This window comes from Astatotilapia calliptera, chromosome 5 (assembly GCF_900246225.1).
Source record: "Astatotilapia calliptera chromosome 5, fAstCal1.2, whole genome shotgun sequence".
In the NCBI taxonomy this organism is placed as follows: Eukaryota; Metazoa; Chordata; class Actinopteri; order Cichliformes; family Cichlidae; genus Astatotilapia; species Astatotilapia calliptera.
The window spans coordinates 758,947-783,880 of NC_039306.1; the positions used below are offsets into that span (position 1 = coordinate 758,947).

The 24,934-nt window shown below is 42.5% G+C and overlaps 1 protein-coding gene and 1 long non-coding RNA gene across 3 annotated transcripts in view; one reads left to right on the forward strand and one right to left on the reverse strand.

Moving 5' to 3' along the window:
• Positions 1–4,468, reverse strand: part of mmp24 (matrix metallopeptidase 24) — an 84,155-nt gene extending 79,687 nt beyond the window's left edge. For both annotated transcript variants that reach the window (XM_026166544.1, XM_026166541.1), the window contains exon 1: positions 3,841–4,468. In XM_026166544.1, the coding sequence (XP_026022329.1) occupies positions 3,841–3,990 (150 nt within the window). In that variant the 5' untranslated portion in view covers positions 3,991–4,468. The remainder of the gene's footprint in view (positions 1–3,840) is intronic.
• Positions 4,469–15,068: 10,600 nt separating this feature from the next.
• LOC113021618 (uncharacterized) lies at positions 15,069–15,873 on the forward strand. The gene is made up of 3 exons (XR_003272328.1): positions 15,069–15,336; positions 15,449–15,472; positions 15,566–15,873. It is a non-coding gene; the product is annotated as an uncharacterized LOC113021618 (long non-coding RNA).
• The last annotated feature ends 9,061 nt before the right edge of the window (positions 15,874–24,934 follow it).

Here is a 24,934-nt window from a genome sequence, read left to right on the forward strand (position 1 = left end):
AATTTAATTTGAGTAACTGACAGTGTGCAATACTTAAAATAGGCTGAATTCATTCATTCATTTATTCACGATCTGCCACTTCATCATTATTAACTGGTAAATTAAGAAAATGAACTATAAGTGTCACTGCATGCGCTAATCAGAATGAACTAACTGTAAATATGATACTAGTTCAATGAGTGCTTCTGTGGTGGTTTTCACATCTGCATTTATTCATTTATTTGCATTTTTAAAAGATTTTTTCAAGAAGAACCGTTAAATAAAAACTCAATTCCGTGTTTTTACCATTTAAGGTAGAACGTCATTAAGAGCTTTAACCTCCTAGGACCTGGCGTCCACACATTTTGGGTTATTTAGACCAAAATACTCAATTTTGCTCTAGAAGGGCGTGATATCCACCTACGAGGACATTATGCTGCTACTGTTCTATCAAAATCTTAAACGAATATCCTCATATGTGGCTCTTATTTTTCTTAAAAACAAAAATAAGGTAAAAAATAAAATCTGGTAATTCTTTGTTTTTACATTCATCGGGCCCCAATCAGCCCAAATATCAAAGAGAAATTAAAAATGAATGCAGTGGAAGAGTTCAGGTCTTAGGAGGTTAATGTCTCTATAATGAAGAAAAAGTTCATCCATGCAAAACAATCCATTTAAAAACTTTATTTATTTAATTCATCTATTAATTGCTCTCTTTGAAGTCATCAATATGCAACATTTCATGGTTAGAAATGAGCAAAACGAAGCTTTCTAGTGTTTTGTTTTCACATCAGTGATGTCACAGGATTTCTCCTGCATAGAGAAGTATATTTAAGGCTGGAGTAGCTAAATGTCATTCATTTATTTAAAGGCATCAGTATTTATTTGAAGGCAGTCACTTTAAGTTGCAAAGACAAAATAAATGTGCCTGTGTATTTCAGGGTGAGACCAAATGTTTTTAATATGGAGAACTTGGAAATTGTGATTCAGCGTAAACTTGCAATTTCTTTATTACATTTTGCACCAGTGTTCGGGGGGTTTGCTGACAGAAGTGTGCGGAATAACCCTCTGCTTCGTTTGCTTCTCTTTCACCCTGAGAGGGCGTTTAATGAGAATGAAATTAAAGTAAAGCCCTTTTGTTTTAGAATTAGCTTTAATTTTAACATTGTGTGTTCACTAATCAAATATAAGCTTCGCTTTTCTTTGCGGGATTAGAAATATCAGGAAACGCATCGTTTTCATCAAACGAGCTAATACAGACTCACGGCACAGCCTTCCTCCCAAACCTCCAAGTACTGAGACTGCAAACCTCATTACATCCCAGCAGGAGAACTCACAATTTCAAACTTTCACATGATGAGCAGCAGCATGTGAAGCAGACACATGAATAAACGGCACCTGTGACGTGATCAAAAGCTTCCCAGAAAAACATGAAGGCCTGCACAGATGTGACCTCTGCAGCCTCAGCTGTCACACAAAGACTTCAGCATGCTCAGGCAGAAACACACACGCACACAACATCAGCAATCAAACAACTTCCACAATCCATGTGACGGCTGGAGCTTCAAGACCGAAGCTGTTAGGAGTCACCCGGTTCCACGTCCGCTGCCTCCCCACGTCTTCCCTGCAGGGGTTTCAGTAGTTCGAGCTTCAGTGGTTTTCTCAGCCCCGACCACGTCCTCCAAATAAACACTCAGATCTGACAGTTGTTTCTAAAATAACCCTGTAATCCTGAAAGTACCAGTTTAGAGTTCAGGGCACATACGTGCACTTATTTACACCGCTGCTAGAAGTCGTTTAAACCTGAAACTTAACGGCATGTTGCAATAAGCTGCTGCACAAACATGTTGTTTGTTAAGCCTCAAAATGTAAAAAACCCCAAAAACTTAGCAAACAATATAAACAATGTATCGATTTTAACAGTAAGAAACAAATGACGTGATGAACTGCCAAAAACTGCAGTTCCTCCAACGTCCAGCAGAGGCTGCAATAAATAGGCTCAAATAAACTTGTTTACAGCCTGATATATATAAATAAATAAATACTTTCAGAACAACTGTAGAGGACCTGAAAATGTTTTTATAAATAACATCTGTTGTTTTTCATCTGCTTAGATTGAATGAAGGTTTAAACTTTGCATTATTAGAGGCGTGGCCTCTCTGATTGACAGCCTATGGATGCAGCTTGTTAACTAAGATAGCTAGTATTGCTAATTTAGTAATCCACTACTGCGAAACACATGTGGCCACTTGTGGCTCCATGAAAACTAACATGGCGAAGTCAGAAAGCCACAGCTTAAAAATGCTGTGGCTGCTTCCATCTTTTACATACAGTCTGTGTTTGGTACAGACTGTATGTCACATCGAACATTTAATGTTGACCAAAGGCAGCTGAAACTTAAGACAAACAGCGGTGACTTTTAAAAACTGATAAAAAGTCGTTGATGTTTATTTTTTCCATGAAAAAACAATGAAAAAGACCAGATTCCATTTTATTCCATGAAGTCACTAACATTTAAAATTTAGAGGGCTTTTAAGTTTTCAGCGAGATGTTAGGGGACATCACCCTGAGCGGAACATTTGTGGAAAGGCATTCAAATGAAACTGAAACTATTCTGAGAGTACTGATAATGTTTTTGCAGCATGTGTTGAGTAAACGCAGCTGAAACAAACACCGTCCTGAGTAACTCGTATTCATTTTTGTTATTTTTATTTCTTTATAAGAAAATGTTGGAAAATAAAAAGAGACAAATATCTGCAGAGCTCCGCGGGTCAGAGGAGACGTGTGTTTCTGTTCATCACACATCAGCGTCATTACAATATTTCGGGTTTGTGGAGCCTTAAACAAAGACTTCACCTTCAGCTCTGCGACACGTCACGATGGTGCGGGTTTGTGTGTGTGTGTGGGGGGGGGGGGGGGGGGGGGCGGCGGCGGCTCATTGGTTGTTTGTCTCAGTTGGAACCGCTGCAGCTCAGACGGGTCTGTGACTTCACAGCCGCGCGCGGCACAGCCACGGGCGCCCCTTTGTCTCTACCAAAGTGTCACTTCACAAAGACCACGCGCCGAAAACACCCACTCTCATCACGCGTGACCCAAACGCGCAGCCAGGTATCATCCTGCCTCTCAGCAAACATCGCAGGGCCGCACGTGCGCTCTCCACACTTGAACTTTCTGTGCGGCCCGAGACAAAGCCCGGCCCTCGTGCACGAGCAGAACAGGTCTGAGCATCCGCGCGCACCTCTCCTCCGACTCCCAGCCAGCTCCATGAATTATGGAGGGAGGCTATATTTGGAGTGTGGAGGCCGAGGGAAGGGGCTCGCTGTGCTGCTGGAGCTTTGTTCACTGTACGCGCTCATCATTTATTGACTGGTGCCACGCGCGCTCTCCTGCACGCGCACATTCACCCTCAGTTCTAATTAGGGGATGATGGGGGGGTAACAGCTGTCCATCAGCTCCCCCAAAGTTTCTCACACTTGCTTCATCATTTAGGACCTACTCCTCCTCCACCTCCTCCGCACAGCCAGAGGAGGAGGACAGCCAGATATCTGCGATCCACGCGTGACGAGACAAAAAACTACCAGGAGCGTTCACGAGTAAAGGCAGCGGGCATCCCCCCAGGATGGGAACAAAAGACCCTCTCTGACTCCCGGGGGGTGGGGGGCTGTCACTTTAGAGTGAGGTTCGAGGCTGGGGAGGGAGATGATTTTTTTTTTTTTTTTTTTTGGGGGGGGGCACGGACGTGAAAAACATCCCGAGGACCGCACGACTCTCTGCTCCAGCCTGCGCGCGTTAACGCGGGGAGTGATGACGGCGTGGGTGTTTACCCCACGTTAACACACGCACGCACACCTCCTCACTCACCTCCACGATGAACGTCTTCTCCTCCCCGCACGCGGAAACGACCCAGAACAAAAGCGGGAAGTAGCAGGTCTTCCAGCAGAACCCCGGGAGCCCCGCTTTCCTCCTCCTGCGCCTCACTCCTCCACCTCCGCCTCCTCCTCCCGTCGCCATGGCTGTATCCCCGAATTCCCCCCCTCCTCCGCCTCCGCTTCCCGCCGGTGATGTCCAGGCTCCTGCTACGCTCTTTTACCGGAGGAAACGGTCCGTGCGCTCCTGCTTCATCCCGGCCACGGTCACTCGCGTCTCCTCCTCTCCGGGTTCCACGCACCGCTGCTGTGATCGCGCTGTGGGTTCGCTTCACTTAAGGGGCGAGCGGCTCACGCAGGTGCAGCGGAAACAGCTGAAGGAAGCCTGGCTACAGTAACGCGGGGATGCTGCTCCGGTCTGTCCGGTAACAGCAAGGAGGAGAAGGGGGAGGGACCGAGAGAGGGAGAGAGAGAGGAGGAGAGAGATGGATGTTGTGATGGATGTTGTTGCAGTACCTCTTTGCCCACACCAGGAGCGCTGCAGACGCAGAGGACTCGTCTGCGCGTGTTTTATCGTCCCTTAGAGGGTCGAGATTTCAGAATCAGAAAGCTGGTTTGGACGCACATATTCAACTCTGTATATTTTATACATTTTATTATTATTATTATTATTATTATTATTATTATTATTATTTTATTTTATTTTTTTACTATTTAATTTGTAAAAATGTATATACACACACACACACACGTAGGAAAATATTTAGTATACACATCCAGAAATGCATACACTATTATATATTGTACATATATTTATTAGTTTCAGGTTGGCCATTCTTGTATTTTGCTCGTTTGTGTTGTTGTGTTTGCACATCTCTGTTGCTTGTGGGGCTCGCACACAAGAATTTCACTCGCATGTGCTGTGCCAGTGTGCCTGCACATGTGATGTGACAATAAAAAGTGATTTGATTTGATTTGATTTGACGTTGGGGTTGAAGTGGGCTCGTTTCTAATGGAAAAAAGTAATAAAGAAGTCATGGAAACTTTACATTTCCACACATTACACAAAGATGATGCTTGAGAGGTGCGGTCAATGGATGAGAGGCGTTGTGTTTAAAGTCAGAGTCGTGAAGGTCGCCTAGAAACATTTTCAAGGACAGGATGTCTCTGTCACGATGATCCCACACAGCTTCAGTAATGCTGGGGCCCGGGCTCTGGGGGGGCCCATCCACGACTGATACTGTGTGTGTTTTATATCCACTTTATTTCACTGCACTGCCAGGGTTTGGCATCATTGTCCTGCTGAAAATCAAAGTTTACAGATAGCAGATCAGACTCTGGTGGTCCTTTTCTGAGTTCATAATTCATCAGTTTATTAAAGATCTCCAAAACCACTGACTGACATGATGCTGAAACCATGACAGAGCCTCCGCCCGGCCTCACAGATGGCTGCAGACTCTCAGTGTTGGACCTCCTCCTACATACTGACCATTATGTGGATCCATCTCTCCATCAGACCTGTTCCTCTGATCTTCAGTTCAGTTCTTGTATAATTTTCATGCCTCAGTTTTCCTTTATTAAGAACGGCTTCCTGACAGCTGCCAGTCACTGAGACATTTCTGATAATCAGCTAAACGTGCAGATCATCTCTCAGGTCCTGTGTCAGGGCTTTGCCGGATTTCTTCCCGTTTCTTAAGAACATGAATTTCAGATGCTGTTCATTTACTCTTCCACGTCTTCAGTTTCTTCACGTGTTTAAGGACACACTGCACACGCTGCAGAGATATAACAGGTTACAGGCTAAAAGCTCTTTGGGAGTCACTGTGTTGGTGCAAAAATACTATTTTTCATCAAACTGCGTTATCTTTGATCTAATTTAGATCTAATTTAACATTGATTAGGTTTTAGGTTGATCTTATGCGTAGATGCAACACTGGCTCTTCCAGTGAGTTAGGCGTTTTGACCTTGAATGACTCAAAGGTTCATAAACAAAAGAATATACTTTCAAATGAGTCAGGACGGAAAAAGAGTTGTGAAATTTGGAGAACTCACTTAAAAAAACAAAAAACAAAACAAAACAAAAAAGACAGTCCGGCTCTTTGGAAGCAAAATCTAAAGGCATGAGGAGTGGAGGTTTGACACCTGTGTGTAAGCAGCACATTAATGATGCCACCAAACGAAGTGCAAACTGTGTGTTGCATTACCACATGAATATGAATGCATGAATATGTTTTTACGCTTGGTCCTAATTAGCTGCCGAGTCTGTTTTGCACTGCTGTGGTTGGTAATAGAAAGAAAATCAGCCAGGCTGTTTCCACTCAGAATATTCAGTCAGTGAAATTAATTTCACTTTGAATTCAGCCTGATTTCCAAGCTCACCTCTGGGACGGCGTCTGAGCTGAACTCGCCGAGTATCTTGTGATATTTGAACGTGTCAAGATCTCGGAGCTCGAGTGTGCAGACGTTGGCTCTGTGATGAAAGTCGGACGGAAGTAAGTGAGGCAGCGTTCAGAGTGCTGTTCAATTATTGCTCAATTGTTCAATCATCACTCATTCAGGTGAGAAGAGACTTAATGTCATACATAATTTAAATTGAAATAAAAAACAGCTCCACCACCATCGTCGCCTTAAAATAAGGACTTCACTGTGTGGTCTGATCACCAAAACCTTCTTCATCATATGCGCCATCAAATAAACCACTTAATGTATATTTATGCCTTTCAAACGAGTCTTTACTGATTGAAATTCGCCCACAGAGGACTCGTCTCCATTTAAAGAGGCTGATTATAAACTGAAGACAGCCGTGGTCCTAATTAAAGATGACAGTCTGCTTTAAGTATCGTTACAAATATCACAGAGGGGTATTAATCGTTTGATGCAGACACTTTGGAAGATGTTTGTTTAAAAGAAAAGGATTTGGACTGCTTCCCGTTTCTGTGTTCGATCCTCTGGAAAACATTTCCAGCTTTATTTGTGGATTTTCTGAGGAAAGTGGGCATCTTTTCAGTGAGACAGAAGGCTATAGTAACACTTTGAGTCACATGTGTTTATCTGCAAATTACTTACCATTTTATTGCTTCTCAGTTTTCCACGCTGTGCCCGAACAGCTCCTGATTAGCAGATTACTGGATTATTGCTGTGGTAATAATGGGACGGATGGCTGAGCCGGATCGAAGCTGCGACGGGGTGACCTTTAATGTAACCGATGGCCTCTTGAACCACCCGGCCGCCCTGCTGTTATTTATTTATTTATTGCTCGCATCCACAGAGTGCTAAATCTGAAGCAAATCTCCTTGACTACAGCTGCGCCGTGCGTCACTTGGCATCATTTGACAGGCTCGCTCGGACGCCCGCAACTGCGGGTTTGAGCAATTTCCGTAAATCCACACGTGCTGCACGTGCACGCAGATGTGACAGTGCGTGCACGTGTGTCAAACACACAAGCAGAGCAGAAATGACAGCGCCCCGCTCGCAGTGCACCGTAATTTCCTTTTACTTTAAATGGACTGTGGCTGCAGGAGCAGAATCAATGTAATGACAGTCGTGTCCAGCCGGCTCTCGGTTCAAACCATATAATTGAATCTATAGTTTCAGACTCTGCTGACGTCACTGCGGAGACATTTTCCTCCACCTGCTCCACAGGAGCTTAAATTATGAACGAGCTCATAGGTTATATGTGTGTTCAAAAATATATACCTGACCGCCTCTGTAGTTCTCAGCTTTGCTGTCGTGCATTTCTTTTCCCTTTATAACATCTCCAGTTGTTTCACAGTATTTTATTTTGTGTCTCCTTCAGTTTCTGAACACTTTTTTTTGCTTTTATTGCCATTTTTTTTTGTTCTGATGTCTGAGTCGCAAAACTGCACAAAGTGACCAGAGGCAGACAGAAAATGCAAGAAAAGGTGCAAAACTATCACAAAAGACTCTAAACAACCCAGAAACAACCACACGGTGAGTGGGAGAAACACAATTACAGCAAGAAGACAAACAAGCACCAAAGTCAGCGACTCTACAAGCAGAAAACGACACAAGAAAGAAAAAGACACCAACGAGAAAAAGACACAGCTCAGCGGCTAAGAGGTAAAAGATGTAAATGAGACAAAACAGCAGAAGGAAGAAAAATGCACAAAAGTCACAAAAACAACAGAAAGATGCAAAATGTCAGCAGAGAAAAAAAAACATCAGTATGAGAAATACAAAAACACAAACAGAATGTCAAAGAAACTGAAGATGACCTGAAAACGAAATAAAACACGAGCTTGGAAAAGATAAACAACAGAACAAACAGGAAATGACCTCAGACGCAGGCGTCACCACCTCCTCTCCCAGCATCCTCCTCTGTGCTCCTTCACTACATCCACGAACCTCCTCTGAGCTCTTCCTCGTTTCCTCCCGCCTGACAGCTTCATCGTCATCATCCTTTGTCCAGCTCATCCACCCTCCCTCCTCTGCGCTGACGACAAGAAACGTGTATTAAATGACACGAAAAAAGCCAAAGAGGTGCAAAAAGACAGCAGACACGAAACGACAACAACAAAATGCTTCACAGCATTTACATTTCTGCTGTAAAGTTGAACATTTTAACGTGAGGGTCTGTGGGGTGGACGCACTCTGGGGGCCAGCCTCGTGTGGTCATCAGAGGAACTGCAGTTTGTGGCGTGCTGACTTCAGGTGCCTAAACATAAACAGACTTCTCTGCATCATCCTCACTCTCATGGATTTCTGCAGCCTTTAACGTGTCTGTGTTCAGGATCTTACTGTGCCATAGTCCTTACCCACAATCCTCTGTGCTCACTGGCAGGCGGCGTGTGAATAAACACTATCTGAGAAGAAGCCAGTTGCCAACATTATTCAGATTATTATCCATTCTCTGGCTCGTCATCACACACTCGCTCCTGCCACTCTTCTTCACCTCAGCTGTCCACCTTCGCATCACTTGGTTGCATCATCTGTGAGCTCCATAAATCAGTCTGCCGCAGTCGTCCTCGCTCTGGTTTCCTGCCTTTGTTAGAGGGAACTTGTCCTTTCTCTGCTCTCACTGACTTTTCACACTCATGCTCTCTTCACTCTCCATCGTCTCCTGTTGTCTTGCGGCCGTTTCACGCCTCTCTCTCCCGCCTGTTCATGTCGAACAGTTTCTCGTTTGTGGGTTTGACCCACGTTCCTGCAGCAGGCGTGTTCCCCGCTCTGGTCCGCGACCACGACTCCCTTTGTTCCGCAGCCTTTTACAGTTAACAGCCTTTCATTAGCGCTCCGTGTGTGACAACACTAACGAGTATCCAGCGAACGCTCTCCACGCTCCACTTATTATGCAGCTGACATTTCAGCAGGACTACAGCCGGCGTTTTATTGCCCTCCTTAGATCACCGGTGTCAGTTTCAGCCTGAGGTTTTTACACTTGGTCCACACCATGAAGCATCAAGCTCTGACGTTCATCAACAACTCAGTGGTGAGTAGCTTCAAACTGCGAGTCCACCACGGATTTTGTACCTCAGGCATTTAAAGACCTTCATACTGACCCCTTAAACCCCAGGTGACTTTTCTGGAGCTCCCTCTGACAGGTGGCTTCATCGTGTGATACAGCATGGACGATAAGGCCACGAACACAGCTCGGCACATCACTGAGCCTAATCTGCCCCGCTGACAGGAGGCGTGCACCCGGCGCTGCCTCAGGAAGACCCCGAGAGCTTGAAAGGACCCGGCAGCTGTTCCCCCGATGCCCTCTGGCAGGATTCAGGATCCACGGATCACAGCAGAAGACTGCAAACGGTGCGACCAGTGAATAAATAAAAAGCAGAGACGAGCAACACAAACCTGGGCTTTTGTTTGATACTGTGCAGCTCTTTTCTGTGGGAATTATTTTAGATCATTTACAGTATGTTTTCAGACACACATCAAAGTGACGCGTAACACATCCAATCACATGACCTGATGAGTCACACGCCGTCCCCGTCCACTCAGACATGAGAGCCTGAGCAGTGAGAACAGGAAGCTGCTGAGGTCGGTCCTCCTGAGGCCTGCAGCTCGGTGAGCTCGCTTCAGGGTTAATTCTTCCTTTTCAGTGTTACTCAGGAAGAACGGCCATACAGATGGTATAAAAAACAAACAGGACACTTCTAAGCGAGGTATGTTTATGTACGTCTAAATCCAGCTTCATTTGTTGCAGGGTGAACGACGGTTGGACTATTACAGCCACCCTATTTCTGTTCCCGGTGTCGGCATCATAAAGTCAGGGATGTGAGCGCTCAAGTGTGAATTTAATTAGCTCGGCAAGAAAACGAGTGTGTGAGTCTGAGTCACCACTATAGTCTGTTTTTCTTCTCATTCTACCTACCAGGTTTTGTTTATGCCGCTTTCGTCTAATCAATAAGGAGACGGTGGAAAGCAATTCTGAAACACAAACTTTCCCTGGAGAGAAACTCTAACCTGGACGCAGAGGCAACGCCTGGTAAGTACCTCAAACCAAACTCCACGATTTTGGAAGCATTTTGTAATCGTGACTCAACATCGACCACAAAACCAAAACATGATGACGCCGACTGAGCCATGAAATGTTTGCAGGTACAAAATCTTCGACATGACAGCTGGGACAGCCTTCAGCCCCCCTCCATTGACCTGACTTGGACGGACGGATATAGAACAGTTGGATGCTGCTCAGATTTATCAAAGCTCGGCCTGCTCAATATGATATGCTCGCTGTAAACAACGACTGTCCAATCATATTGCAGCAGTATTCACCGCACCTACAGGACTGATCAAATGTCAGGTAACAATATTATCCATAAATGTTTGTGCGCTCCACAGCGGGAAATATGACCCTGAGCAAGCACTTTGGCGACAGTAGGAAGGAAAAACTCCCTTTTAACAGGAAGAAACCTCCAACAGAACCAGGCTCAGGGAGGGGCGGGGCCATCTGCTGTGATTGGTTGGGGTGAGAGAAGGAAGACAGGATAAAGACATGCTGTGGATTAATAACAAGTGTGATTCAGTACATAAAGAGCAAAAACCTGAAATAGACTCAGTGTGTTACATGTTTTATTAACTTCCTCTGTGCCTATAAAGGCTCTGTTGTTGAATGTCGTGACGTGTCATAGAGGCCATGTAGTTATGGAATGACTGTTGGTATTTTGGGTGACATGGTTAAATGTATTTGTGTGTGGATGATAGCCTGGAGAGATGAGGACACGCCCACAGCTGTTCCACACCATGTTTGTGGAGGATGTTATGGCTTTGACAGCACTGAGTCAGCTTGCTGGCAGCAGGCACCCACTCAGGAAAACCAGCAACTGGACTTCATGCAGGAGAGACCGCCTCCGTGATGTTTGACTGTAAATCACAAATCATTCCCACAGAATCTGGCAAAATTAAGAAGGAAGTTTGGAACCTGTAAATGTTTTACTGTCATAAAGTTGAAGTCCGTCATGTTGTATATGTAACATGAACAGACTGAAGGTTAAAGAACAGGTCAAATCACTGCAGTCACACTGATGACGGGACGCACAAGCCAGGTGAGTAAAGCCAAGTCTGGCCAGTAAGAGCTTCACTGCAAAGCTGTGAACTACTTATACCTCCATCCATCTTCTGCTTATCCGGGGCCGGGTCGGGGGGCAGCAGCCTAAGCAGAGAGGCCCAGACCTCCCTCTCCCCAGCCGCCTCCTCCAGCCGGTCCAGGGGAAGCCGAGATTCTCCCAGATGGTCGTACTTCTCACCCCATCTCTAAGGGCCAGCCACCCTTTGGAGGAAGCTCATTTCTGTCGTCGGTCACTACACACAGCTCGTGACCATAGATGAGGTTAGGAACGGTGGTCTCATCTCTGCTTTTCGCAGATGACGTGGTTCTGTTGGCTTCATCGGGTGATGGCCTCCAGCTCGCACTGGAATGGTTCGTGGCCGAGTGTGAACAGATGGGAATGAGAACCAGTTCCTGGGGCAGGACAAGTTCCTGCCCCAAGTGGAAGAGTTCAAGTACTTATACCTATTTATTAAAAAATAAATCAATAAACTTATTTGTAGAGCTACACATTCAGCAAAGAACATTATCCACCTGTCCCAGTATTTATTTTCACTGTATGAACGCCTGTCTAAAGCTCACTGAACAGACCAACACCTGTTTTAGAGTTTTTTCCTTCTTGTTAAAAATGCTGCTCGTAAAGGGAACGAAATGCTAACTGCAAGAAGTTCTTGATGCACGCTCGATAATTTAGGGAAGGAAATGCCATAAAAGTTGATTCGGTTTAATAAATGCAACATTTTCGCTCATCCAGGTGACTTCTTCAGTCTGAGTCAAATGTAAGATTTCAGCTGCTCATGCAGCAGGAGAGCTGGAAGACCTGCAAACATGACAAAGGTTCCTCGCCTGTCTTATTTTTCCCTGTGATGTACAAAGTTCTTAAACAGGAAGTGGTTTTAATGCTGGATTTGCTCTGAGCAGACAGAACCTTCACCTCTGCCTTCAGTGTGAGCTGACGTTCACAAAGGAGTGTGTGCAGTCGTGTGGTGTGGAAGCGTGAAATCAACACACCTGTCAGACAAATGAAAAACATTTTCCTCTTTTTACAGTCTGACAGACGGGAGCTGCTTCCAGCTGAGCGCTGACCTACTGAACTCATTCCTGACACGTCTCTTCCCTCCAAACTGAAGAATAAGTGCAGCTTTCCACAGACAAACATCTGCACACAGAGAGATGTAGTTAAAGCTACGGTAATAGTTATTTATTGTAATTAGCCCAGCTGCTGTAGCGGAGCAGCGACAGAGGAAAGGAGCCGGTGGAGACCAAAAACAGAGCTAAAAGAGAGAACACTGGATTTACATCCACCGTCGATCTGAACTCTGCAGCAGGAGACAACTTCAGGTTTGACTCTAAAAACCTGACACAGAGCTACTCACTGCTTTTCATCTCTCTGAATCTTTGCAGTCACGCGTCAGTTCACTTCGAGATCAATCGGACCACTTTGAAAAATCTGCAAATCTGAGTGTTTGCACTGTGCGCCGGTCATTGAAAGCAGTAAGTAAAATTTATTTGTATGGCACTTTTTAAGAAGGGAATCTATTACAAAGTGCTTTACAGGGAATTTAAAGACATCAGACAGAACAACACATTACACAAGAACCCGTCTGAATAGAGGAGTTTTCAGCTGGTTTTTAAAAGAAGCCACAGAGTCAATGGTGCGTAGAGGGGGAGGTCAACTGGTCCACAGTTTTGGTGCTACGGTTTGGAAAGCATGATTCCTGTTTTGTTTTCAAATAGGTCCGTGCAATAGGATGAAGAAACTCGATGATATAAGCACATAGTGCACACTGTGGGAATTTACGACTGTGCGTGAATCCCCCCCTGATATTGGTATGATCCGAGCTCAGGCACTAAGCGACTGAGCGAGAGGGCGGGGCAGCTGCTGCCCGTGAGTGCGCTGTTGGAGAAACAGAGCCAGCCATACTAAGGAGAGCTTAAGTTTGACCAGGTACCAAAGCAAATCATTCGTACTGTACAAATAATGTAAATATGGCGGTGCATCACGAAAGATTGATATCAAACTGATCACTTGACCCATATTACGTTACTCGCTCTTCAAGTGAATCAACAAATGGCAAAATGAAAAGCCGAACAAATGCTATTTTTTTAGAGATTCTTAGCTTACGTGTGTTTATTTCATATTTTCAGTTCTTACCCTCCCCGACTAAATCGGTTTCAGTTATGCACTGAAATATAAGAATGGACATTCGAGGCTTCTTTCAAAGAAAAAACTCAGGTAAATGTTATTTTATATATTATGCTTTGTATGTTGTTCAGTATATTTCTATGCAAAACAAGAGGGATTTCAGTACACAGCAGGATATTCACATTTGTAACCAGATATTTACACTTTAGGGAGAAAACATTTTTACTGTACAACATCAATTTAGATAAACTTTTGTTTTAGATAAATATTGAAATATCTTTTGAATTAGTTAAATTTCAGAATAAAGAGAGACAGAGCTATTTTTATCACTTTCATCAAATGTAGGAGTACATGTACACTAAATTTATTGTTAATTAATAAGAAAACTCCAGACGATTCCATTCTGAGCTGAAGAAGCTTCTGATAGGTTAGTAGAGTCCATGTGAGTAAATTGGTGGCACACCTGTGGATGCATATAAGGCAAAACACAGAGCCTGTTTCTGTGACATGGGAACATCAGGAGATGTCAACCAAAACACCTGGAACAGAACTGTGGAGCTCCATAAATGTGGCTCAAGTTTGAATACAATTTGGTGCCATTTGCAATTAAGAAACACAGATAGTTTCTCTCTTTACTCTTAAAGTTAACAAATATGTTTTTATATTTATCAATCTAAAAAAATAAACATTTAGTCTGATTTGATGTTACAATTAAAAAAGTGTTTTTATCTGAAGAGTTTGTAAATATCTGTATATTTGATGATTGTCAGCACAAAGAGGGAGAGAGAGGAACAGAGAGGGAGATGGAGAACGAGGACAGAACAGATGAACAAGAGCAGGTGAGACACACCTGTTAGTCAAATGGTTGTTTACCAAAAGTATCACCGTATCACAGGTCCTCATGTATCTCGTACCTAGTGTTTCTTTTTAGGTTTGTTATTTTTCAAATTCTGTATTTATTAAGTTTTGCAGGCTTGTTTGCACAACAAGGCTAAATAATTATATAAACGTTTCTCAATCTAAATATTGGACTTTGGTAGAATTAAAAAATAAGTGTAGTGCAGGTCTATGATGATTTTTAGTGCTATCATCTAGTTCTGATTCTGGTTCTGTCTTGGTTAAGTCCTCAGTAGTCCTGATTTTGAACTCTTGTAGTCCTGTTTTAATTCTGGATCAGTTCTGGGTCTGGTTGAATTGGGGTTTAGTCCTCGTGTCTTGATACAGCCCTGACCTTGTTCTGCCTTGCTGCTTAATTAAAAAACTAGTTTAAGGTGTCCTGCACATGTGATATATATTTTTCCCTATATGAAGTCATTCTTTTTTGAACAGAGCCTATTAATCTTTCAGTCATTTCTACACCCCCCCCCAAAAAAAAAAAAAAAAAAAAAAATCCCACATGCATACTACTCTTTGGGCTAAGCCCCGGGTGTTTCAAATGTCTGGCTCCGCCTCTGCTGATAACTGAGTCTGAATTCTTACTTTACTGTTTCTCCAGAACTGAGGGGGGTCAGGAGCGGCGAGCACGAGTTTTCCAGAAGGCTGATGCGGTTGAAGGCGAGCAGGCAGATACGTTTTGATACATCTCTTTGGTTTTTTACAGAAACAGAGCAGCTCCACAATTCAGCTCACCAAGAATTTCACCTGGCAGAGAGAGGAGAGAAAACCTGCCCCCAACTTTTAACTCATTTACTCTTAGTTACAAAAAACAGTGAAGAAGGCCAGAAACAAACATCTGAAGCTCCGTGCTAAGATTTAGGATTATGTAAGCGCACATTTAAACCACAAGATGGCAGCACTCTGACGTCCTTCACTCTGATGCTCCTCAGACAGCACAGGTCACTGTCTTTACCTGTGAGATGCATTTGACATCACTGAGTAGTTTTCTTATCTCAGCATGTTTCACTTTACAGTCCAGAGAATAATCAGCCTTATTTCTCTTTTCTACAGTCTCTTATGTGTCAGCTGCTGCAGGTCAGTCGTGTTTGACAAAATGAGTCTAAATGATAAAGTTTGGTGTAAATAACACGACATAAATACTGTGCACGCTCTTCTCTCTTCTGTTAGGTGGTCAGATCAGATTAGCTGGGTCTGGGTCGACTCGCTGCTCTGGAAGAGTTGAAATCTATCACAATGGCTCCTGGGGAACAATCTGTGACGATGCCTGGGACTTAAAAGATGCTGAGGTGGTCTGCAGACAGTTAGACTGTGGAACAGCACTGAGAGCCACTACAAAAGCTCACTTTGGTGAAGGAACCGGGCTGATCTGGCTTCATTATTTGGGCTGCGCAGGAACTGAAACATCTCTACGCAAGTACGATCATGGAGGCTTTCGGTAACAAGACTGGACATCATGAGGACGCTGGTGTCATCTGTTTAGGTGAGAGATGTTTGGATTACGCACGGTGTGTCAGATACTGTAAACACATGTTTTTGGCTGCACTGTACATTAAACAAATCTGTTTTATTATCCAGCAGTTCAGGTATGAAATGTTTCCTATTCAATATGAATGCAGCTGTAATCCACAGAGAAAAACATCCACTGTTCTCTAAGCTATAAAACTGAAAACAACTTTGTCCACACAGCTATGTTATAATTATGTGACACCTGTCTCTACTGAGAGGGGCCCTGGGTTCCTGTTGTTACTTAGTGCTGATTCCCCCTTTCTGATGCTTGTGAAATGAAATATGCACTAAACTACACTATATGGAAACAAACCACACACTAGCAGGTTAATAAAGTTAACACTGCTTTAGTGACTGATTAGTTCCAAAAACACAAAAGAAAATAAGTAAAATTAATAAAGTTGGTTGAGCAATGGTAAAGTATTTAACATCAACTGAAACCAAATAATTAAATAATAGTGTGGGCCCACTCTGTCACGGCTGTGGCAGCAGTCATGTGGTGTAGTGAAGGAAGGACCCAAACTGCACTGGCTGTGATGCGAGTGAGCTTTATTACAGAAGGTGAACATAACAAAGTGAGGGCAAAACTAAAACACAACCTAAACTGGGAACAACTAAAGAACAAACCTGAAACCACAGAAACACGGGATGAAGAGCAAAAATGGCACGGAGAATGTTGGGCAGAGAGACGCAGAAATTACACCAGGTTACACAGACGACGCGACAAGGAACACAGGCAGGCACACACTATAAATACACACAAGGTAAGGAGGGAATGACGCACCACAGGGGAACACAGCTGAACCTAATTAGACAAGACAAGGAAGTAAAACAGAATACAGGACCTTCAAAGTAAAACAGGAAACACAGGGAAGTGTCCAAAACTCAAAAACACTGGGTCACCGACACAGGGCCATGACACACACACTCTCACTGACACACACACCTTAACTGCAACAGTCTTTCTGTTAGCAAACACCTCGTTGCAGGCCTGAGTTGTGGCTCGGGTGCGTTGGGACTAGGGATGGGTATCGTTTAGGTTTTATCCGATACTGGTGCCAAACCGGTACTTTTGAAATGGCGCTTGAACCGGTGCTTAAACAATGGAAAAAACACAAACTTTGTCCAAAAACCTCTCTTGTTTAGCTGTTTTCCACTTTTTCTTTGGTCATTTTAGCCTTTTTAGCCAGGGTGAAGGGAGTATCTGCCATCAAACAAGAAGACAGCTGCATGTAGCTATGATGATGTTTGCTAGTTCACCTTACATGCATTAATGTAATAACGTGGTTAGCCTACTCAACGTAAATTACACTCGAACAACATGAAGCTACTCACGCAGAGAAGAACGGCTGCTGCTGCCATCATCATCCTCATCATTTCTGCTACACTGGCAGGGCTAGGGGCCAGGACTCTCCTCTTTGGGTTCTTGGGGGATGTTGCTAACTCCGGGTTGATAACAGGCACCACACCCACAGTAGATGTGCTCGGTGTGAGGTCTCGCAGCAAGCTATCAAATACGGCGCATTTCTCGGCTTTTAAAAAACGCTATGCGTCGCCAGGTGTTTCATCGGATTCGAGGTGTTACCTCCTTTCACAGTATCACAGTATCAGCTTAAAGCACTTGTTGCTGCTGAGTTTGCATCTTTTGCTGTGAAGTACAGCCAGACTTTTGACCGCTTCGCCTTGGGCATTTTTAATCTGTAGCTCTGCTCTAAAAGAACGTACGTACCTGGGCCCGCCCACTATCCTTGGAAAGGTAAAATGATTGGCTAGAATCCAAAGTGTCTGACATCTCAGGAAAATAAAGCACCGAAACGTGCGCTGCTTTTCGGTCTGGTTACTACCGTTTATGTCAGAACCGGTGCCACCCATCCCTAGTTGGGACCTAAAACAACATGGTAAATGGTCTGATTCTTATACTCTCCCGGAGTACTCAAAGTACTGCATACAACATGCTACATTCACACAAGCACTTTCTCTAACCACATTCACACACATTCATACTCCGATGGATGCATCTGAGCAACTTGGGGTTAGTATCTTGCCCAAGGATACTTGGCATGCAGACTGGAGAAGCCAGGAATCGAACCACCAACCTTCCCATCAGTAGGCGCTCTGCTCTACCTCCTGAGCTACAGCCACCCATAATGACAACAATGACATACACACATGTTCGTTGTGTTTTGTGTTCAGGGGTCAGGCTAGCTGGGTCGACTCTGTGTTCTGGAAGAGTTGAAATCTACCACAGAAACTCGTGGAGAACAGTCTCTGATGATGGCTGGGACTTCACTGACGCTCAGGTAGTCTGTAATGAGCTGGACTATGGAACACCAGTTAATGTCACGCACTTTGGTGAAGGATCCGGAGAAATCTGGTTTGATAATGTGACGTGTTCAGGAAATGAAACATCTCTAACTGAGTGCAGAAGATCTGAGATAAAAAGCAGCAGACTCCATAAATATGCTGGTGTTATCTGTTCAGGTGAGTTACATTAAATATAGTTACTCTGTTATATACATGTTTGCAGAGTGATACTAACTTCTGTGAGATTATATCTACAGCGCTCCCTCGTTTATTGCGGGAGTTACGTTCTAAAAATAACCTGCGATAGGTGAAATCTGCGAAGTAGTCAACTTTATTTTTTACAATGATTATAGATGTTTTAAGGCTGTAAAACCCCTCACTACAACCTTTATACGCTTTTCTCAGACAGGCATGAACATTTTCACACTTTTCTCTCTTGGTTAAACTCTCAAAGTTCAAACCTTTGTAGAAAAACACGCCCAGTGTTATAGAATGAAAGCAAAGATCAAACCCTGCTTTCAGGTTCAGAACATGAAACAACTGAATTATGCTCTTTGACAAATTTTGGCTCGTTTACAACTCCACTTTTCCACCTTATCTATCCCCTCTTGAAGTTTCTTAAAAAGATAGACAACAATCCTCCCCCTTACCCATACCGCTCCGTTATCAGCGAAAAGTGATTTACCATAACTATCAGATATATCTTTAAAAATATCATTAATCATAACAGAAAACAACGTTGGACTTTCTACACTTCTCTGCGAGGTTCCATTTTTTGTTTTGCATGGCTTTGACACGTGTCCCTATCTTAACTTGAATGATTCTGCCATATAAGAAAGCCCATATCCAATTAAACATCCTTTTTCCTATTCCTACACCATACAATTTAATCATTAAACCCTCTCTCCTGAGCATATCACATGCCTTTCTACATCAAAGAACACAGCAACTTCTTTATTATCCCTGTGTTCCTAATTTCACCCACCAGGCGTAAACCGGATCCATAACCCCTCTTCCCCTACCAATCCCCGTTTCCTTACAGCTCTGAAGATAATACTCAGCCAGATTTCTGCGCACCACTGTTGAAAGTAGCTTTGAAAAATCCCAGGGTTTAACAAGCAGGTATTAAACTAAACTAAAGCTTAAACTAATTTTCCTAATTTTAAATTGCAGCGTTTTGCTATAAAAAACAAAAAGCTAACCAGCACAATTTGCTTCTACAACCGGACTGTTTGGTCGCATGGCAATGATGTAAATCGCGACCTCTTCCATTTAAGGATTCACTGCTCAGTTCTGACACTGTAAACTACTTAACAATATATCAGGAGTCCCTTTACCAATAAGAGACAAATCCTAAACAGTTTATGTGTATACATGTTTGTTTTATTTACAATAACAGGTGTACTTCCAATATAATCACCACTGTATAAGGAAACCGGAGACAGAATGTGTCGTAAATTTTAGCTGAGGAAACCTTAAAGCATTAGGTGTATGGGATGCACATTTTTAATGCCAGAATAAAAATGATCACTTACAAGAATGAAAAAAAAGTTTTTAAAAATTAGCTGTTTCCATTTTAATAAACATGAAAAGATTTTTATTTCGTTTACTGTCAGAGCCATAAGGAACCCTGTAAAAAAGGTGTGGTTGGGACGTTTTATAGGAGTGGTTCTCAAACTTTTTCTGACATGCCAGGGTTCACACACAGAGCCACCTGAACACAGCTTAAACTAGAATATTTGGTTAATAACCGACAACAGTTGAGAACAGCGTGATGATCATATTATTTGAAATGAGTAAATGTGTCTGTATATTAGTGTATTATGCATTTACCTTTTAGTTTTTGTAAAATATGAAAGCCATCACAAAGAGTCGTTAATGGACTCTTCACCCTCCTGCCCTCTGGGAGGCGCTACAGGAGCCTCCGGACTAAGACCACCAGGTACCGGAACAGCTTCTTCCCCACAGCTGTCAGACTCCTGAACTCTGCCTCCTGACATCTGACCCACGTTAACTCATGGACTGAACATACACACACCCACAATGGACAACTGTACCCTCAAACACAATAATAACATGGAGTGAACCACCACTCACAACCACTAGCACTTTATATACCTCTGTAGAAACTATCTACACCCTCACTTATCTTAACTGCACTACTGTATAGCTCTGTGTAAATAATCATTCTGTACATACGATAATTTTCAACCCTACAACTGTTTACAACTTGCATAGTTCCCATTTCTGTATAACTGTATATCTCAGATTCTGTAAAGTTATTTATTTCATATTCTGTATAGTTTTTCATATTTATATCCTGTTCATATCCTGTACATAGCTTGTACTCACTACAGCCTGTACATACTTATAGTTATAGAATATTCACAACATACTTCATACCGTGTACATTATAACATAATAGACCCATTTCTGTAATATACTTACATATCTATACTATTGCTAATATATATTGTAATATATCTATATCACTAAAGCACTTCTGGATGGATGCAAACTGCATTTCGTTGCCCTGTACCTGTGCATGTGCAATGACAATAAAGTTGAATTCTATTCTATTCTATTCTAATGCGTTAATTAGAGAAATTTGGTGGAATTTGTTGATTGAAAATTAGACTTGTTTTGAGATAAAACTTACTTCATTGTTATGATTTTAGCACAGATTGATATTAATCACTGGATCGAAAGCATCGAACAACACAGTGATTACAAATACGCTTATCCCAACAACGGGAATTTAACCCTAAAAGTCTTGTAAACAACCTTACTCGTCAGTTAAAATGTGAGCAGCTAACAAGCCAATCTTTACCTCGTGTCCTTATTCAAGTCCTTTCACCACAGAGATCAGCCACAGCTTCATCCTTTTTTAAAAAATAATATCCATTTTACATGCAAACCTTATAATAAAACTGTTTTCTTTCACTCTCTCACATGTCGTTTCTCGTCTCTGAATAATTTTAACCGCCTCTTGAAGAACTGGAGCGTCTTCTCAGCAGGTTTGAATCGCTCCTTCTTCTTCTTTGAGTTTGGTTGACAAACCAGCTTCCCAGTGCATTAGCGCCACCTATCGCTATGTGAAATGGCCTGTATCCCTAAGGACCCCAAAGCGCTTTACACATTCAGTCATCCACCCATTCACACACTGGTGATGGCAAGCTTTATTGTAGCCACAGCTGCCCTGGGGCGCACTGACAGAGGCGACGCTGTCGGACACTGGCGCACCCGGGCCCTCTGACCATGTGGTGTGTTTTTGTTTTCTCTGTCACTCTCCTCTCCACTCCACTCACTCTCCACTGTGTGCCTGGGTTGCTATTTAAGTTTGCGAAATGTGAACAGGCTAGTTTGTCTAAGTAACTGGCTGAATGAGACGGACAGTAAATAAGCATGCACAAACACAGAAATGGAAATGAAAAAGAGAGTAGCATGACAATGCAGCGTGTGATCTGGACACAAGCGATGGAGGCACAACTTGTAGAGCTTTGGCAAGCTCATCCTAGCCTTTTCAATCTGGCCTCACAAAATGATCACGACTGCACCAAATGTGAAAAGAGCTGGATGGACATTGCTGCTCAATTATGTTTTTCATCAGCAATTTAGCAAAGTTGATGGTTATGATGGTGTGTGTGTGTGTGTGTGTGTTAGTGAAAGACAGAGAGGGAGAGCGAGAGACAGATTTTGTGTTACATATTAGCTTTGTAATATAAGTTTTGGTAACACTTTATCACCAAGTTCAAATTTGGATGCAAAATGTGAGCACTCTGTGATTCTGTTGTACAGTTTGAGCAGGAGCTGAATAACGCAACTGGGGAAAAATAAATAAATAAATAAATAAATCGCAGTGTATGCCCAGCTTAGCTCCACAAAGAAAATGAGCTAATAGGAAATACCATTTTTTATCAATACATCTGGAATTTAAGAATACCCTGAAATATTTGGTTATATATGATGGATAATATTTCATAATGATCTTTTTGGAGGGAAAGAGGTTAAATGATTTAAATGAACAAAAGATAAAAAGGAAATTCACTCTTCTGCACTGTTTGTGTAGAATGCAAACTTGTTGACTGTGACTGTATATGTTGTTGACAATTTGTAAGGAGGAAATAAAGATCCCAGTTGTTCACTTCCGAGACAACCCCCTTTTGTAAATCTCTAAATCAAAACCACCTCAATGTCTAGGATCTCTACTGAAATTGATATTGTACTGGTCTTGACTAGAGGCACTACATATACCAGATATTATTTTGTGTATGAAATCAGTCAATAGAGGATAAGAGTCCTGGGTTTATATGTTTTATTAAAATGGTTTCCTGGCCTCAAAATGTCTTTTATCAAAGCACAGCTGCTTCAAAATAAGAATTTTTTTGAAATTTGACTAAGACATTAATACATTTCCTCTCTTTATGAATCTTTAAAGAAACACATACACCAAAAACAAAATAGTAGACACAGAAGTTTGTTGTTTCATCTCTTATTCAGACTTGTGCACCCTTAAGCGCTCTCTGAAATGGCATGAATATAAAAAAAATCTGCCAACAATTAACAGCATAAATATAACTTGTAAAAAAAATAAAAAAAATAAAAAAAATTCAACGGAGCCAACAACAACATACTACAGCACACGTGTACCTGACAGACCTGCTTGGCAAACAGAAATATTTTTATATAATAATAATGACAATAATGTATTCTTAATTGTTCCCTGTGGGGAAATTCCTCCCTGCATTTTACCCATCCACTCAGTGAAGCAGTGGGCAGCCACTGGGCGCTGGGGGAGCAGTGTGTAGGGACGGTACCTTGTGCTCAGGGATACCACACAGTAGCCGTTCAGTGGATTTGAATCCACGACCTTCCGATCATGGGGCCACCACTCTACCTACTGAACTATCTCTGCCACTGCAAAATACTCACATTGATTTACAAGAGAAGTGCTGCGGGTTCAGTTTAATCAAGTATTCCAACATGAGTACACATGTTTAACTAACCTGAGTTAAATATGAGTTTATATTCTTCACCATCTGTATGACAGCTTTGGACTGACAAACCTGATATTTTAACATCTCAAGTCTTAACATTATGGGTCCCTTTTATCTTAGGTAAATTTAATTTTGCATTTCTTATTATTTATCAATTTTTGTTAGAGCTACAATTATCTTAATCTGTTATGATGAAAACAAACCATCACTGTCCGTATTAATAACATAAATGTCAGAGAAATCTCCAAAAGTTCATTCTGTTCATCTGGACGTTTTCAGTGGGAGAAACATTTTGTCACTCATCCAAGTGACGTCTTCAGTCTCAGCTGACTGCAGGTTTCAATCTTATAAACAGTACATTTGCATAATGACTGAAACCAGCCCACTGAAGGAACAATGGGCTGGGAGGTCAGCATGTGTCAAGAAATGTCAGAGAAAATTTGGTCAGCAAATTATTTATAGAGCTGCACACTTTTATGTAAGAACACATATCACAATGACATGAAGTCATTTTGCCATTTTGACAAAAGTCAAAATGTGTTCTTCTAACAATATCTGAGTAAGACAGTATAATTACTGTTTGGAAGCACGCTTTGATTACTTTAAGCTTAAAGTTAGGCAACTACAGTAAAACCTTGTACTTTGGTGCATTTAAAAGAGGATTTCTTGAAACATCTTCATGTCATTAGCAAAGCTTTCAAATGCAGCTCAGATCTGTGCTGAAAATGGGAAAGTAGTCAGGAGTCAGGAGGAGCAATGTCCTGAGCCAAGACGAAGAAGAGTTAACTCAAACCAACTTGTTCACCTGTCCTGATTAAAATCTCAGATGTATCAAAGGGGGAAAAACAGATTTAAAGTACCACCACTTCACACTTTTGAAGGTTGTTTAGAATCAAGAGCACTTTACACCACACCGTTCTCTCTTCTTTGTGAACCTGCAGGAAGGAAATCAAAATATTCAAGAAGCACACAACTACACTGGTCACCCACTGAATGGAGCAAACAAAGTATTTATCTTCTTTGACATAAATCAAAAGGTTAAGACCTAACATCAGGGAGTCATGAAGAATTTGTGATATTATAGTACAGTAGTAAAACTCACCTTTCTTCACACAGTGTTTTTTAAATGTAAGCCCAGCCACAACACCAACAATAACACCAACAATAACACCGATGAGTGCAGCAGCCCATACGGGGAGCCCTGAAGAAGAAGAGAAAAAAATTCCAACTGTGACTACATGTCAGCAACAAACAGCAGGTTTAAACAGCGACCTGAGTGATGTCAGCATAGATAATTCTGTGAAGGAGATGTTCTCACGTCTTAGTGGGTGATGCCATTGACTAGCCAATCAGTGGCATCCAGTCTGTTGACATCACATTTTCGACACTTGCTTGGAATCTTAACCAAGTAGGTACGAGAAAAAAAACAACAACCCTTAAATCTCTGTGTGGCGGGGGCGTGGTCTCTGACCTGCTGCAGAGGAGGGGTGATGCAGTGTGCTCACGGGGTGGAGCGAAGAGCATGTGTGCCTGGGCAGGGGATTAACGTGGACTTGTGTTTTTTGTTGTCAGTGAGAAGCAGAGAGGCAGAAGGCAGCAGTGAACCACCAGGGGAGTTTCTGTGTCCCAGGCTGAATGAGCAAAAACCACAGTGTATTTGTGTGTGGCAAGTAAAAGGGCTGCTACCCAAATTAACCATCTTGTGTGGCGTATGCTTTGGAGAAGAGTT